At 38.8% G+C, this 16887-nt stretch overlaps 2 protein-coding genes across 3 annotated transcripts; one reads left to right on the forward strand and one right to left on the reverse strand.

Annotated features, from left to right (window-relative positions):
• The first annotated feature begins 863 nt into the window (after window positions 1–863).
• LOC109003457 (cyclin-dependent kinase inhibitor 5-like) lies at window positions 864–4868 on the forward strand. 2 transcript variants are annotated; one of them, XM_035692389.1, is made up of 3 exons: window positions 864–1515; window positions 3953–4171; window positions 4316–4868. In XM_035692389.1, the coding sequence occupies exons 1-3, from the start codon at window positions 977–979 to the stop codon at window positions 4383–4385; spliced, it is 828 nt and encodes a 275-aa protein (XP_035548282.1). In that variant the 5' UTR covers window positions 864–976; the 3' UTR covers window positions 4386–4868. The 2 variants fall into 2 exon arrangements, with proteins under 2 accessions (XP_035548282.1, XP_018837136.2); XM_018981591.2 differs by having other exon boundaries at window positions 3968–4171.
• Window positions 4869–8218: 3350 nt separating this feature from the next.
• LOC109003456 (26S proteasome non-ATPase regulatory subunit 1 homolog A-like) lies at window positions 8219–16422 on the reverse strand. Its single transcript, XM_018981590.2, has 13 exons — window positions 16146–16422; window positions 13073–13142; window positions 12582–12687; window positions 12318–12429; window positions 12070–12238; window positions 11465–11940; window positions 11226–11361; window positions 10878–11129; window positions 10568–10788; window positions 10221–10479; window positions 9738–9970; window positions 9137–9659; window positions 8219–8775 (listed from the first exon to the last, which is right to left on the reverse strand). The coding sequence occupies exons 1-13, from the start codon at window positions 16289–16291 to the stop codon at window positions 8452–8454; spliced, it is 3027 nt and encodes a 1008-aa protein (XP_018837135.2). The 5' UTR covers window positions 16292–16422; the 3' UTR covers window positions 8219–8451.
• Between the last annotated feature and the right edge of the window lie 465 nt (window positions 16423–16887).

Consider the following 16887-nt stretch of genomic DNA (forward strand, 5'->3'; position numbering starts at 1 on the left):
ATTATTTAATTGTTTTCCTTTCTTCTTCTTTTGTTTGTTTTGTAAGAAGTTGGAAACTATATACACTCTCCTCACCAAGCCTAATTACTTTAATTTTTTTTAAAAAAAAATTCTTAACTTCAATTCAAACATATTTAAAATTCATAAAATTCTTTTATTTTTCTAATCATTTGAAGTTTTTCAATTGCTTAGATTTCATAAAATTATTCTATTTTCCTTTTCCTCTGATCATTTACTTAGATTTTATTAAAAATAAACTGAATAAAAAATAACTTTTATAAATACCCAAAAATACCCTAAAAAGTAAAAAAGATATATTTAAAAAACTTTATAAATCTACTCGCCCACTTTTCACCAACCTAAATATAAATAATTTGTTTAAAAAAAAATAAAAAATAGATAGAGTGGTATTGTAACCAGCGAGCATTTAGCCCGATAAATTACTTCGAGTAGGTCAAACGTTTGTTTTAAGAAATTTTTTTTATATATTTTTTAAAAATTTATAATATTATTAAAAAAATACTTACTTAATTATTAAATAAAAAAAAACTCGGTAGACGCAGTCTCAGGAACCCGATCATTTCTGAAATGGATATTTATTTAATTACGGATTTTGATAAAAATGGATAAATGCGAAGCTCTCTCACAAAAGATTTGATTGTTCGTAAAAAAATAAAAAATAAAAAATAAAAATAGCATGAGAAATAAAAAGAAAGATAAAAAAAGAAGGAAGAGAAATTGGAAGTACAGTGAACCAGACTTCCCCAACCCTACCAAATATTATTTATTTCTATTATCATTTTTTTTTTTTACTTTTGCTTACTTTGAAGCAGAGGCACTACAAATAGCCACCTCCCGGCTCCTTCCGTCTCTCTCTCTCTCTCTCCCCTCCCCCCTCTCTCTCTCTCTCTCTATGAGAGCTTCAGCTTAGCTCAGCTTCTGGCTTTTGAAGCACATAGAAGGGCATATCAGCATCATGGGAAAGTACATTCGCAAGGCCAAAACAACAGGCGAGGTCGCCGTCATGGATGTCTCGCATTCCTCCCTCGGTGTCCGCACCCGCGCCCGTACTCTCGCCCTCCAGAAATCCCCTCCCCCTCCTCCTCCCACCGCCGTATCCGGTTCAGGTTCCTATCTTCAGCTCCGGAGCCGCCGCCTCGAGAAGCCCCCTATTCTTCTTCCTACCACCGACTCTGTACCCAAGCGCCACAGACAGGGACCCAACAACAGAGAAAGCTGTGCGCAGCAGCAAAAGCAAATCATCCCCGATAAGGCTAATTCTAACCCTAACTCTAACACTAGGGCGGGGTCGAGGCTGAGAGTGGCCTCCGTGGGCTCAGCGTCCGATTGGCCGGTCTCGCTTGGGCCCTTGGACGAGGCGAAGAACGTTGTGGGTAGTGCAAAAGAGGATGGACTTCAAGAGAATGAGGAAAATAGTGGCAACAACATTGGTGATTTGGGGGCCGAGGAAGCATCGTTTGGAGAGAATGTTTTGGAGTTTGAAGGTAGAGAGAGGTGGGTTTTCCTTTTGGGGTTTCTTTTTATTTTCTTCTCAAAACCTCTCATTTTGAGGGTTTTGGGTTATAAAGTGTCTGTTTGGTTGCCGAGAAAGCAAGGGAATATGAAGGAATTAGAATTTGAAGTCGTGGGTTTTTTTTTTTTTTCCTTGCCATTTCCAGGGTTTCGATTTTTCTGTTTCGAATGTCGTATAAAGCACTTTGAGATTTTTTCCCCCATAAATAACGTCTTTCACCTCCGTAGGGGAGTAAGAAGAAAATTGAATCTTTGGGTCTTTGAATCTTGGGGGTTTCCATCTTTTTTGTTGGGAGAAAGGGTGAATTCTAATTTTCTCTACCGAGTTTTCATTTGTTCGAGTTTTCAGCTTTTGGATTGAGAAGGGAACTGCGGGTGAATTGGTGCGGCAGTTGTGAAAGCTTTTCATTTTGGGGAAAATTAAATTAAAGTAACCGGGAAATGGAGGAGATTTTAATTTTCGTGTTACTTTGATCCCCTAGGTTTTTTGGCAACCTAACGTAGGAAATTTGGGGTGTATTCAAAATTTGTTTGTATGGTCCAGTCTTTTTCAAAGCCTCTCTTTTTTCCGTTCCTTTGCACCGTTGTCTGTCATGCTCTGTTTGATGCTACAGTTCTTTGAGTTTCTTTTTGTCCTTTTTCATGCATCTATGTTTTGCTTCTTTGTTGTAAGAAAGGAAAGAAATTGATACTGGTAGGACCGTCGGAGCCTAAGAAAATATGAGCTGTTGTTTATCCAAGGCAGATTTACCAATTGTCTTGGCCGAGTTACTTGCATCTACGCTTTTATCCTTCGATCCTCATGGTGCCCAACGATTTTTTTTTTCATAAAAAAAATTAAATTTTCTCGGTTGTTTTGGTCTGTACAATTTCTTGGTATTTAACGTCTCTTTATTTTTCTTATTTTATGGAGAACTTGGAAGTTGTAGGTAGGGGAGGGTTTTGCTGTTCATTTGTTTTCTGCTTCGTTTTCCTAATGCAGTAGAATTTTATGGATCACAAATGGTTGAGGGGCTATTGGGCTCGAAAAAATTGATCAAAAAATCCATTTCTCGAGCATTAACTTTCGCTTTTTTATTTTTTCAAAACTGTTTTTTCTTTCTTTCCACTACAAAAATGGAAAATTTGTGATGAGTGTAATTAGAAAAAAAAAAAGGACTTTTGCCAGTATTGGAAATTCAATCTGTTACCTTCTTTTTAATAGTGAGACATCCAAAAGTGGCTGTTCTGTTGATTTACGCGGTGTTGGTTATAGTTATATGATCTGAACCTTGAACGCATCAAACTATCAGTTCTCTAATATTATTCACTGCTGCCTTTTTAATTGTATATTTTCGGGTCGTGGAGAAGAATCATTGCTGCTGTCTTTTTGTTCATATTTGATTGTGTATATAGGCTGTATTGTGCTTTATAATGACGTTTATACTTGTTTCTAGAACTTGGATGGTTACTGACACATGGTCTTCCAAATGAAGTATGTCCTATATATTGTTTCTTCATTTTGATGTTCTCAAGAGATTGATCTCATTGCATTATTCTAATTCGAAGCAACGAAAGCTTCTTGTTGTTTTTCCTCCAGTAGATGCTTCTGCAGTATTACAAGTTACAACACTGCTGTTATTTTGCACGGTGTTTTCTTCTGACGATAAATATGCCTGGCGGGGGAGGGAAAGAGAAAGAGAAAGAGGGGGCCCCGGGGTTGTATTTTTTTATTTTTTATTTTTTCTGGTGTTTCCCTCCAATTGGTCTTAGTTTTTTAAAGAACCACAGACAAAGACTTTATCATTATAAGATAGGGAAACACTTTGAGGATTTGGATTTTTAGCTGTTATTACTTTATTTTTGTAATTGAATATCTGTCTGGCATTACTTAGCTCAGAAGAGAAACGCTTATTTAATGTTATAATTACAGCTCAAAAGGTGAAATGTACTCAAAAGTAAATTAATAATAATTTATTCTTTGGGTATTTAATGAAAGTAATTTCACTCCTATAAATCGTTCATGAATTTTGAGAGCCTTCTCTTTGGAGATTTGGTGAATGAAGCATATCATGATGGTGGTAAAAGAGGAGAAAATAAAATGAAATTGAACTCTTTGGCCTTGATGTTTAGTGTTTTATGTTGCTTTTCCTGTGATAATGAGTGGGGTCCTTGTAGTTGGGGAAACGTACTGGGGTGGAAGATACAAAAAAATAAACAAAAAGAGTCGGCATACAGAAAATAATGGTAGATACTATTGTTCACGGATTATTCTGTTCATATTGATATTTCTGCATAAACTTAATTTTGCTTAGCTTAGCCATTGGTGGTGCCACAATTGTGATACATGTGTTGCATTACGGATCATATTATTATTTTTTATTTCACTTTTGCTACATGAATGTTCTGGTATTGTTGTTGTGTATATTATAGAATTTAGTCGTTTTGGTGACAGGAGTACTCGGGAATCCACACCTCTCAGTTTGATTAGGGACCCAGACACCATAAGAACCCCTTGTTCTACCACCAGGCCTACTGGCTTGACAGAGACTAACCGCAGAACCCAGAACAGAAATGGGAGACATATCCCAACAGCACATGAAATGGACGAGTTTTTTGCTGGTGCCGAAGAAGAGCAGCAAAGACAGTTCATTGAGAAGTATGCCACATACATTTTTCCTTAGTTTCTCCACTTGGGATTAATTACATCTATGTTGCTCTTGCCTGTAAAATCCCAATTGCAAGATTTAGTTACAATCCATGAGCTGATATGGTAGTGTTGCCAATTCGGGTTTATCTGCAGGTACAACTTCGATCCTGTCAACGAGAAGCCGCTCCCAGGGCGTTATGAATGGGAGAAATTAGACCCTTGAATGACATTAGTGTTCCATCAGCACATCTTTTCCTGCATATTCTCGGTTGGTCTTGAGCTTAGGATTTTTGAAGTAGCAGGAATTAGAGTTTTAGTTGGAATGGTTGATGGTTTTATTTCCATTTTCCATCACCCTTCAATTCACTTGTAAAGAAAGTAGGACTATCAAAGATATGTGTAGACTAATGGTCTGTAACATAACAGAGGTTATGACGTGTGAGTTACACAACAAAATACAAATCAAAGTCCTTTGTCTAACAGATCATCTGGAGAGGGGAAGGGAAAGAGGGTTGTACTTGTAGGGTGTAAGGTTAGGGTTCAGCCAGCTAGGTTAGTTTGTGGTACAGAAATTTACTTAGATTTTCCCCTTTTTTCTTATTTTAGTACTGTATTTTCCTCCTCTCCCCCTTGTCATACTTGTACTGATGGAACTTTGAAAAGCTCTATGGAATAAGCATGATCCCTTGGCCCCTTTTTATTATTATTATTGTTATTATTAATGTATTTTGTTTTTATCTCTGCGCAACTTCGGCCTCTTTTTTGTCTACACGCGAGACCGTGCTTCTTTCTTTCATCAGCTTCTGGTGATACTGCTGCTCCTTACTGTCTCTCTGAAGCAACGTTGTTCAAAATTTGTTGGTTTCCTCAAAACCTCTTGTGAGAGCGGTTGGTGGCTTTGGTGGGTGGGGTTGCTGGTTGTTGTAGTAGGGTAAGCATGACGTATTGGTAGAATCATATACTGTCCTTGCTCTTTTGCACTCCTTTTCTAATTCTAATTGGTCATATATATTGGTGGGGGTGGAAGATTGTAAAGCTATTTGCCTATATTATTTCTGACATCTACTACTGAAATGGTGTTTTCATTGCCATAATAATGGCAGTTGTACAAGTGTTTGGGTTAGAAAATTGTAAGAAATCTTGTAGTTAAATGCGGTGTGTAAATCTTGTTAGTAATGAATGTGTAGCTGTTTTGATTGGAAACAGATGGTGGTTGAAGTGGACTAGTGGTGGTGTGGTGGGTGTTGCTTTAAGATAATATTGGAGGATGAAACTGAGGAATCTTCAATTTCCAATGAAAGCTTTTAAGTTTTTCAAATCTCTGAGTGCAGATTAGTGGCAAAATTTCAAATGGGCTTTTGATTGTTTGCTCATCAGTGGTGGACTCTTTAACAAAGAAAATTGTCTCCCAGATGCACTATTTATGGCTACTATTGACTGTTATTTATGAAAAAAACCAAGGATTTATGGATAAAAGGAAGCTCATGGTTTTCATCTAAATCGTGGGTAAAAAAAAAGGCAAAAAAGAAAACATTAACTCTCACGCAAAGTAATGGCCCACAATTAATTTTATTTTCTCGTGTCAAGTACTTCAACTTGTGATAGTGAGGGTGTTTGGTAGAAAACAAAGGAGAGATGTTGACACCTTACGTGCATGATTTTACAGGCTTACCTTTTTGGGAGGTTGGATGATGAGTCTCACTATGTGAACATTTTGTGCAGAACTGCAAGAAACAGTTCTTTAAAACAGGCACTTTCTCTTATGTGGTATTTTCTTAGGCATATCGAGAAAGCTTGCACAAGGCCTGGCAGTAACAACAACATATCAGTAGGAGCATGTTGCACACATCACAGGTGCTTTCTTTGCTGCCATTCAGGTGGTCCTAGGTTTTGTTCTGGCTTTGAGGATGACAATACTTTGTGTTGGGAGGTGATGTCTCTTTAATGCTAATCTGTGGAAATTTGGATGTGGCTGGTGGAAAATGGTTAGTGTTTAATCTATTAAGATAATAATTAAATAATCAAATTTACCTATTTCTAATCGTTTTAAATTTTTGAAATAAATGATGATTAATACAGTATCTTTTGTGCCAGCTTTAACTTTTGAACCAAGTGACGATTAAGTATAATCTTGACCTTTTTATTTTCATCTCTTTTATTTGAAGGAGTGGGGGAGAGAGAATTTTAGTAGCTGTTATCGTTATTTGCTTTCAAACTCGGATCCCGCCCCGACCAAATCTTATGGAAAACATATATGGTATGCTCATATAATGATTTGTATTATCCTTGGGATTTCTTATGAGGGCAAGATTTGGAAGGATGCTCCAACGGTAGTTGAGCATTGGGGAAGTGATGCTTTGTACATTTTTTAGCCCTTCTCTTAAGATGGCACTTATTGGGGGATAAAAATAGGAGTAGCCCCATGCAAAATACTGATAGTACTATGAGAAGAGTACTAAAGGAGGCCTCTCAACATGAAAAAGTGTTTTTACAACTAAACAAAGAAAAAAAAACATGTATTTTGAAAATCCGGGTTCAACCCGGAACCTGGAATCCGGATTCATCCGGGTTTTGGCCCGGGTCTGACCCGGACCAACCCGGTCTGGCTTCTGGCCCGGATTTAAAATCCGGGTCCCGGTCCGGGTATACCTGGGTTCCCGGGTTGGAATCCGGATGAACACCCCTAGTATTTTCTCCTTCTCTCTCTCTTTCCCATTTCCCAATTCAATGTGCAGGTTGTGGTAAAATTGTATGTCTTATGGTTCAAATTATTCGAAGCACAAAGTAAAAAAAAAGGCTCGAAAAAAAGTGTATATATCAAGGCTAAACTTTTAGTTGATCAACAGGGAAAAATCCTTCATATTCTTACCGAGAGTTTCAATTCAGAGAAAGATAAATACATGAACTGTCTTACAGTATTTATTGATGTTCGTGTGGATTTTTCAAGCAACATGAAATAGTTCATAATTGTTTAAGGTTTATGTTTATCTCTTTTCTAAATTCAAATAACAAGTTAATAAAATTATGGTATGATCACTAGAGGTTTATAAGAACAGCTTTAAAAATAGGGAAAACCTTAAAAATCGGTCAGGTGTATATTTTTCTTTTACACCTAGTAGTGAAAACACAACACGTAGTAGATTTATGGTAGTTACGGTGGGTGTGCATCCAGTTAAACCCCCTCCCCCTTTTCCTTTCCTCTTCTCTCCAGAATCCTTCTTCTCCCCTGAAGCCATTTTCGTCTTCACCCTCGAAGCCCTTCTTCTCCCTTGAAGCCATTTTTGTGCATGCCCTTCTTCTCCAAATTTATTTATTTCGTGCATGCTGGATTCAACAAAAATTACAGAACTCTAATCTAAACGATAGGAGATTTGATAAGGGGAAGAGCAGAGGTCACGAGGTGGGGGAGGGAGAGAAAGATGGAGAGAGAGAGAGAGAGAGAGATAGAGCGACGGAGGGTGGGGGTAATCACCTGTGTATGAGTCTGTTGTAATTTGCTTCATATCCTACGTGGCAGATTGTGATTTGCTGGTGTGAATTGAAACTAATCACCCAACCAGCCTGAAGTTGCTCTCTTATACTCGAAGATCATAAATATGAATTCATATTTTATGATTGCAAATGTTTCAATTGCATTGTGTATATATTTTTTAGTCTTTAATCAAACCGTAAACTACTCAACGCTCACCAAATTTTTAAATATCAACCAAATGAAGTAAATAAATTCAATTTTTTATCATTTAATAATTTTACCATTCTTATTGAACACAAGGATGAAAAGCTAATACATATATTCAATTTTCTCATATTTTCGTACAACAAAAGGAAAATTTTTCATATTTGGAACACAATTTTTTAAAATTATGGAAAATTTAATTAAACTAGAATTGGTTTGAACCAGTGGTGAAAAATTACACTGAAATCGGTTTGGATTCGTAACCAAGTCAAGTTTAATCAGCTTAATGGCCCCATGGGCTGTTTAACATTGAGGCTTCTTTACCTTCTAGGCTCGATATATATTGCTTTTAATGGAGAAAGAGAGAAGTATCATTCAGGTTGACCAACCGTAATGAACTGTAAAATACACAGATTGTTCAAATCGTAAATACAAGACGTGTTAGTTGCAAGAGAGAAAAAGGGATCGCACATTAAAAACAAGAATTCCTTGTTTCTCTTCTTTTGATTAATTGCCAGCAAACTCTAACTTTTGGCATGGCCAGAACAATGATGTTTCTCAAAGACTGAAATAAACTCACCACCAAAATGAAACAGATGGATCAAGACCGTAATCAAGAACTATACTCGAAAGGTTGAGGAGGCTGAGGTTCCTCATCAATTGCCATGGCGGATGCAGAACCCTGCTGTCCGGTTGCCGCTCCACCAGCAGCCGATGCTGCTGTTGCCGGAGTGTCCGTAAGGGACAGTACCTCAGGTTCTGTAGGACGCAAATCTCTAAGAAGAACAAACCCAGAAGATGCCAACTTTACTGGCACGTATCTACTTTCTTCCAGAAATTTAATGAATTTTTGCTGTGCAGGAACTACTCTGGCAGGGTTAGTCAGAATCTCATAAGAAGGCTCAGGCTCGGATTTCTTCTCTGTTGGACCATCAACCTGCCATACAGAAAGTAGGAAATAATCATTATGCGATGCCCGAAACTAACCAAAATGTGTTAAAGAAATTGAGTCTGGCAATAGATCAATCGATTCATTTTTTAACTAGGGCCTCCTGGTATTTTTCCATCGATAACTGACATATTCAATGCCTAATAATCACACCACTACACATTATATATATAAAAGGTCGCAGGGATGTTTTCCCTTCTAAGTTCAAAACGTAGACTTCTTTATTTGGGTAAGCTGAAAACATTGACTTCATTGAAGTAATGCACTAATAAATTAACACCATAATAATATCAATGTAAAACACTATATAGGGTAAGGTGGTGACCATGCAGCAGTGGCTGATAATTACCTGCATAGAGTCCCCATCCCTCTCGCTAGACGATTTTCCTTTCACACCATTTTGACCAACAGATGAAGACTCTGCCCCAGATGATGCCTTTTCAGCATTAGCCTTCTGGTCCGCTTCTTTTTTTGCCCTAGTTTTCGCCTTTGCTGACGTTGACAGAACTGCAGTGGGCAGTTTTACAGTGGAAGTAGTCGTTGGTGCAGTTGTTGGTTTAGGATATTCAAAAAGTGATGGCTTTGCATGTGATAAGAACTCAAACCTTGGGACTTTGAGGTCATAATTCAGTCCAATAAAAGCAGTTGGCGAGAATGACAAGCTTATGAAATAAATAAGGGGGTACCAGTACCAAAACTGGCTGAAAACTGCTAGACCAACAACCGCTGTGACTTTATCATGCTTTGTCTTGGAAAGCAATCTTATGGTCACATTCCTTCCACCTGCATCCAGAATCCCAGAGGCCAAGATTGCACCCATCTTGCTCATGGTGTCTTCATGCTTATCAAGTATTATTTTCTCCAATTGTCGCCTAGAAATTAAGAAGAAATTAGAAACATTACAAGAAAATAAAGGTCTGAGAAAAACATAAAATATAAGAAAACAATACCTGAAAGTTCTAACACGAGAATCACTGGCTTCACTAATCTGGACCATAACCATAGCCATTGCAATGAGGGCACCTTGACGAACAAAATCAACAACATCTGACATCAAAGGCTCTAGCAAAGATATAGCCTCACTCAGGCCAGTACCAGCACAGGAAATGCCCACTGCAAGTGCCGCACCATATCGAACATGAGGGTTGTAAGACTCAGACAGCAGGGAGACAATTCGAGGAGTCTGCAGATTAATTGTGCAGTGAGATCCATAGCAATACAACAAGAGTACTTAACAAAGAGTCAAGAATAACCCACAAAAAGTGTACAATTAAACACAAGTAAAATAAAAAAATTTAGAAAATATATGAAGGGCAGAAAAGATATTCAAAGAAAAAGAGGGAAAAACATGCATCATGCTGCATTGAGAATGACACTCCCAAAAAATAAAAGATCAGGCAGCACAGAAACAGAAGAAAAAAGAAATCACCAACCTGTTCTGGCTCAGAGTACAGGACAAACCCAAGTGCTAGAACAGCAGTCCTCCTGACATCATCACTCACATCCGATACAGCAAAGTGGAGCAGCTGCCGAATGGCTTTGTTGTTTGCTGTTCCCCTATAGGCCAGTGCCAATGCATACATACCACCATAACGTAATATAGGATCCTGATCACGAGTCATCTGCTCAATTAGTGTGTCTGCTTCTTCTTCTCTTCCGTAGACTGTAAGGGCTATTCCCAATGCTAAACCCCTGCAAAATCCAATAACCAAATACACAATTGAAAATCATATACAGAGAAGCCTCAGTCCCACAACCAGGTCACTATAGCAAACTTTACCGTATGATCTTCTCATGTTGTGTCTCGTGTGCATAAGTAAGCATCTCACTTGCCTTCTCACTCGCAGTTCCAACCATGAGTAAACCCATACTGATGCCTGCAGCTTCACCAGCAACAGCACTATCAGTGTAGAGAACATTTTTAATGTCATCATAAATATCTTTGTCCGCGGTTCCTAGAGCTGCCAAACCAAGACCTAAGCATGCACCATGTTGGATTACCTGCACCCAAAAGTCCCAATATAAACTTCGTTTATAACAAAAAAATTCTGTCCCCTGAGAAAAGGATGACCATGTTCTAAAACCAGTACCTCCACATTAGTACTGCGTAGGCTATCACGAAGGAATTGTTTGATGCCCTCACCATGGTTGGCATGTATAAGACCCAGAGCATAAAGAGCTCCACCTTCTGAGTATGGACTGCCACCACCACCACCAGCCCCACCCTGAGGCAAGTAAGGTGCCATCAGTGACCTCCCCTGTTGTAGGTGGCCTCTGTGAATAACTCCAAGACCAGCAGTCGCACTAAACTTAGCCCAGTTTGTGGCTCTGCTCAGCCAGTCCTGAAAATTTCAAGAATCCACAAGAATAAGAACATAACACACACTTGTCAAAGTATACATACACAAAATGCAGTATGAAAGGAAAAGCTGACTCACTAGGTTTTCCCTTAGAAATGTATCCACTGTTGTTCCAGCATGCATAATTGCATTAGCATAAATTGTTGCACTATGACAGACACTATTTCTCATCTCAACAGACTGCTTAATTGTCTTAAGAATAAGAAGATCTGATCTGTATGCAAATTGAAGCGAACTCAGCAAGGACCTAATAAATAAATGTTTCTAAGGGACAAAAACAGTACAAAATTTAAAAATAAAGCAAGCAAATGTCTCACTTGTTATGGCTGTACAAGAATTGAAGTGTCAACTGTATTGATGTCTCTCCTGACAAAATTCCCTTAATTTTGGTCAACCTCTCAGCATATATTACTTCACTTGGATTGAGTTCACGCACACTCAAATTAGATGCAGTACTCCTGTCAGTCATCTGAACATCCTCTGGAGCAGTAGGATTTTCATTCTGAGAAGCATCTGGTTCAACAGATCCAGGCTGCACTGGTTCTGAAGGTTGAGTCTTGGGAATTGAAAGGCGATCTCTCACATTTAAGAGAAATGCTTGGCATTCATTTTCTACAAGATCGAAAGCTATTTGAAGTGCCAAAAGAGCTTCATCCTTGTTTTCAGAGCGGAGAAGCTTTTCCAATATAATTGCAACAGCTTCAGGTTCGTCCAAGAACATAAGACACTGACATATACTCAAATAATCAGGAGAAGACAACTTTTGATACACTTGAACGAGGAGACGAAGTACCTGTAGGAACAACCAAAAAGGATTGATGTCTGTCACTCACCCCCTTGGACCAAGAATCAGGAGGTCAAACAGCCAGTATAAAAATACCATCTATAAATATTCAGAGAACTAGAACAGCAATGTACTTACCTTGTGTCGATATTCTCTAAGATTAACGAAGGAATGAGAGACATTAATGCAATAAGATAAAGTGCCTTGAACATTATCACTCGTTGTGATTGCTTCCTCAAGTTTATCCAATCGCCGGCATTCAATTGCAATACCCATAGCTTGTGGGTATTTTCCATCAGCAATACACCTAAATGAAGAAATACTAAGATTAGCTTAAACATCTGAGGTGCTACTTTCAATTGGGAAAAAAGGGCAGTTTTACATACTTATCCAGCATTCTCTCCACAATTGCCTCCAATCTAGGGTCCACCTTTGCTGATTCAGCATTTGATTCTGCTGCCTTAGTCTTAAGACTGGCATATTCATCAATAGCTTTAGCTGTGAAAAGGATCAAAAAGAAAAAATTACATGTAAACATATTATGATCATAAAATTCCTCAAACACACATATTACTTCAACCTCTTAAGATAATTGGTTATGATCAAAATTCAATCCCATTGATATTTTTAACTAACACAATCACTCGTACCAAGAAGTGTATGAACATAATCAGAATCCTCTGACACATCAAATAAAGAACTGGCTCCAAGAGCATATGATAACGCATCGTTAAGCTCACTCAAGTAATAGAAGACCTGAGAGAAAAAATTTCCATGTACAAGAGCAAGTTGGTAAAAACTAGATATTCAAGGAGTAAAAAGGGAAAACATGAAATATAGATATTCGATAGATGCCATGAGACACAAAGTTGCAAAATCTATTTGTTATATTAGTGTGTAATTGCTTCTAAATCAGCTACTACAGAGTCAAAAATAAATTACAGCCACTCAAGTCTCGAAATGGTCGATGTTTCTCTTTTTTGCCACCCAACACATCTGGACCCAAAGGGCTCTCATTTTGGAAGACAATGGATTTTGCAAAAGCAACAACATCATTGTGTTTGAAGCAAAGAACTGCTAGTTCACCATGGAAAGGAAAAAGTGGGGTGGAGAGAGAGAGAGAACAACCAAAGCTTTCTACCTTAGACACAAGTAGGGCAGCAAGTTGTCTCTGATGTTGATCAAATTCTTCATCTTCATACAAACTTTCTCTGCACAACAATGAATCATAGACTGTCATTTCAAGGGAAAAAAATAAAAACACAGTACCACCATTACCTACAAAAAAACAAAATGCCTTGCAACAAATCAGAAATCCAGCAATACCAAAATGAAACCTAATAAGATTATTACACTTGTTTAAGTGTTCGAAAAATTTGCACAACAGAGACACGGTAATTGCTCAAAAGAGTGCAAGAAAGATTACAATATATAAAATTGTACTAACCAAATCACGGTCCAAGCATTTAAGTTCCTCATCCCCAAAATATGGAATGTTTGTCCAGTAATAGCATTTCAACTCCAACTTTGCAGGCAATATATCTCACCACTTGCAATGTAATATACATAACTGATTTGTTTTAATGATGCTGAGTTGAAATCCAAAATTATTTCACAGGGAATCACGATGAAGTGATATTACTACACAGAACCCATTGTTATAACTATGACTGACACACTTCACATACTGACAAATCTCATCTCCTTTTGACAAGTAACCATACTTTATTAAAAAGTGCAAGTGGTGCAACCCAACTCCATAGGGTTGGGCGGCAGGCCACAGGAAAACGGCCAGCCCGTCCAATATGCCCAGCCTGCAAGGGAAATGGGTAGGAAATCCGCCCGTTACCCTGGGTTAGCGGGTGGATTTTCTTAAAAATAAAATCAAACAGGCAGGGGGTGAGAATGGGTCCCACCCGCCCGTATATAACCCACCCATACTATATAATTGAAAAAATCCAATTTAACCTCATTCAAACACTCCTATTCTCTCTCCCATACTCTCAATCCGTCGTTCAGCTTTCAACTTCTTCTCTTCTGCTCTTCGTCTCCTCTAGCCCTCCTATTCTTCTTTTTCTTCTTCTTCTTCTTCTTCTTCTCATTCTCATTCTCCTCCTCCTTCTCAACTTCTTCTAGCTTTCTTCTTGCAAGTCCATGGTCTTGGGTCACTCGAGTTGGTTGTAGCCGAGAGATCCACGACCATGGTTGTGGGTTTCAGTGCCCCACATCCACGACTTAGTCGTGGGTGGTGCCATGGGTCTTTAGAGTGCCACGGCCAAGCCGTGGTCATGGGTCTACATAAAGATCCACAACAAAGCCATGACTGTGAGTTTCCGTGACCCACGACCATGGTTTGGTCGTCTGTACCTTTGTGAGACCCAAGGCTAAGACATGGTCGTGGGCAAGTTGTTCTTAACAACTTTTTTTTTTTTAATTTATGATTGGATCTACATATTTGAAGTTTGATTCTATATTTTGGGATTTGAATGTGAAGATTTGGGGTTGGATCTGTGGGTTTTTTCTATTTGGAGTTTTGTTGGGCGAAGTATTGACGGTGGGTTGAAATATCTGCCAATCCATTCTATGCGTTGCCAGGGGGTAAGGGAGGGTGCTACCCATCCATATAGGGCAGGTAACACCACCCAGGATCAAATTGGATGATTAATTCAATGGGAAACAGTTTGTCCAATGTACTTGGATGCCTTTCGTGCTTTTTTATGAAGGCTTCTTACTTATCAAAAAGGAAAGGAAAAAGTTTGAGGATACATCGTTTTATCAAAAATATTGCATCTTACAACCGAACACTCATTTCCTTAGAGAAACTATATGAAGAAACCGGATCCCTAAGAGTGGCTTTCTTTGTATGGATGACAATGCTAGGAAAAACTATGACCATGGACCATGTAAGGACGAGGAAGCACCTTATGGTGATGGATTGGAGCTCTACATGCAAGAAGAGTGGTCTAAACTACTGACCATTTGTTGCTTCATTGATGAAGTGACTAAGGCCTAAGGAGTGTCGATATTTCACATTCTTGGGATTGAATGGGTGATTCCCCCGACTAGTGTGAAGTAATGGCAGAATGAGGGGGTGGTAAATAGGGAGGTAATATGAGCGTAGATGTATGGAGGATGGCTCTGTTATGCGTAATGAGGAGTGTTTGAATTGAATGCAACTCCCACAATTTTGAAGATCACGAGAGAAGTAGATAACGCGCCTAAAGTTAAAATTTGTCATGCTCAATAATTGTATGAGTTGTCATATGTCCATATTTTTTTAGAAGTGTCATATGTCCATATGAACCCTAGCTTTTCTTCTTTGAAAGATTTACTAATGTTCCCATTTCCCTCCTTCCTAGGTGTTTTCAACCCCCCCCGGTCTCCCAAAATATACTTGGGTAGTGCCCCTTTAATAAATTCATTGATATAGATTCATCAAAAGCATATGCTAGACAACCAATCACAACTCAGCTAGTGTACTTAGGTAGCACCCCTTTACGCCTTTAATAAATTCATTGACAATAATTATAAAAGAATACAACCAATCACAACTAGGGCAATCTATACTAACAACACTGCCATTACAACTACCTTTGAGTCTAAATAACTACCACAGGACCATATGTTCATCTATTTTTAACATCTTGGAGAGAGATTACAGTCCATCTGAACCCCAACTTGTTGAGAATGATGCAAGAATAAGAATAAGAACCCAATATTAAAAAAAATTACCCCATAGTAACTGCACGTGCGGCATGATAAAGCTGGGTATTTCCATTTCGTTTTAGGTCTGCAACCATTAGAGTATCCATCAAATTGGAAAAAGTCTCCTCCTTTGCTCACTTCCCCATTAACCAATCAATTTCAATAAAAACCACAGTCCCCAACTCTTTCCCTTACTAAAGAACCCTCGCTGTATTACTTTAACAAGAAAGAATATCGTCCTCCACCGGGAAATAGTAAACAAGAATCAAAGTAGAAGGTCGCTAAGTCTAAAAATAAGAAATTCCTAAAAAAAGATTTAAGCCTCTGCTTTCTATTATCTCCCACAATGTGTAAAAAGAACAATGACGAAAGAAAGTTCATTATTCGCATGTTATGTCTTTCTGTCTCAATTTCTCAACAACAAACAGATCAAGCGCAACTAGAACCGAAACCCTGCTTAAAAAAAGACCGAGCAATAACAGAAAATTATACAGTGAACGAGAGAGTACATGACAGGAACGCTGGTGGAGATCTCTGGCCAAAAGTTGTCGACCAGATTGTTGAGGTTGGAGAGCGCGTGGAGCTTGAGCGATGGGTGCGCCTCGTTCAGCATCGCCAAAAGCCCTCCCGCGGAACTCAACATTGTCGCAGCCATGAATGTCACCGCAGAATTACTCAGAATTTAATCTTGAAGAAAAAATGGGACCCCGAACCCTAGCCTATGGGAGAAGACGAGAGAGAGAGGTAGTGTTGAAACGAAGTTACGAATGATCGTTGTGTAATTTGTTTGCTCAGTGCTTTATGCATCGAATTTGAATTATATATTTGATTGATTTTTTTTTTTTTTTTTTTTCTTCTTCTAAGTAGTTAGTACGGGTGGGCAGCGGGTGCCCGGCACCCGCTGCACCACCCTGGCTTTGCCTGGTCGGGACAGGGGATCTATCTCGCACAGGCGGGGGGTGGGGCCCCCCACCCATATGAAAGGGGCACTGCTGAGGCGGGGGATAGAGGGGACTCAGTCCCACTCCGTAAATCCCTTGCCCCGCCCCCGCATATATAAGGGGAACCCAGATCCCTAAGTTTTCAGTTTTACTTTTTTCGAACCTTCTCCAACAACTCAGTCCCTCTTCTCTCTCGATCTCTCTCGTCTTTGTTTATCTCGATCAAAACTCTCTTCACAGTTCCCACATGATCTCTCGTCTTTAAGCCTCTGCCCCTCCTAGGTAGATGAATCCACTGCTTCAACCCTCT

The sequence above is a fragment of the Juglans regia genome, chromosome 7 (assembly GCF_001411555.2).
Source record: "Juglans regia cultivar Chandler chromosome 7, Walnut 2.0, whole genome shotgun sequence".
In the NCBI taxonomy this organism is placed as follows: Eukaryota; Viridiplantae; Streptophyta; class Magnoliopsida; order Fagales; family Juglandaceae; genus Juglans; species Juglans regia.

Bases quoted from the DNA above. Each gene is read 5' to 3' on its own strand.
- LOC109003457 (XM_035692389.1), top strand. From the start codon at position 977: ATGGGAAAGTACATTCGCAAGGCCAAAACAACAGGCGAGGTCGCCGTC. The intron at 1,516-3,952 runs GTGGGTTTTCCT...TATAGAATTTAG, and splicing joins GAGTTTGAAGGTAGAGAGAG to TCGTTTTGGTGACAGGAGTA. The intron at 4,172-4,315 runs GTATGCCACATA...GTTTATCTGCAG, and splicing joins CAAAGACAGTTCATTGAGAA to GTACAACTTCGATCCTGTCA.
- LOC109003456 (XM_018981590.2), bottom strand. From the start codon at position 16,291: ATGGCTGCGACAATGTTGAGTTCCGCGGGAGGGCTTTTGGCGATGCTG. The intron at 13,143-16,145 runs GTACTCTCTCGT...ATTGTTGTGCAG, and splicing joins TCCACCAGCGTTCCTGTCAT to AGAAAGTTTGTATGAAGATG. The intron at 8,776-9,136 runs GTAATTATCAGC...TCTGTATGGCAG, and splicing joins GGGATGGGGACTCTATGCAG to GTTGATGGTCCAACAGAGAA.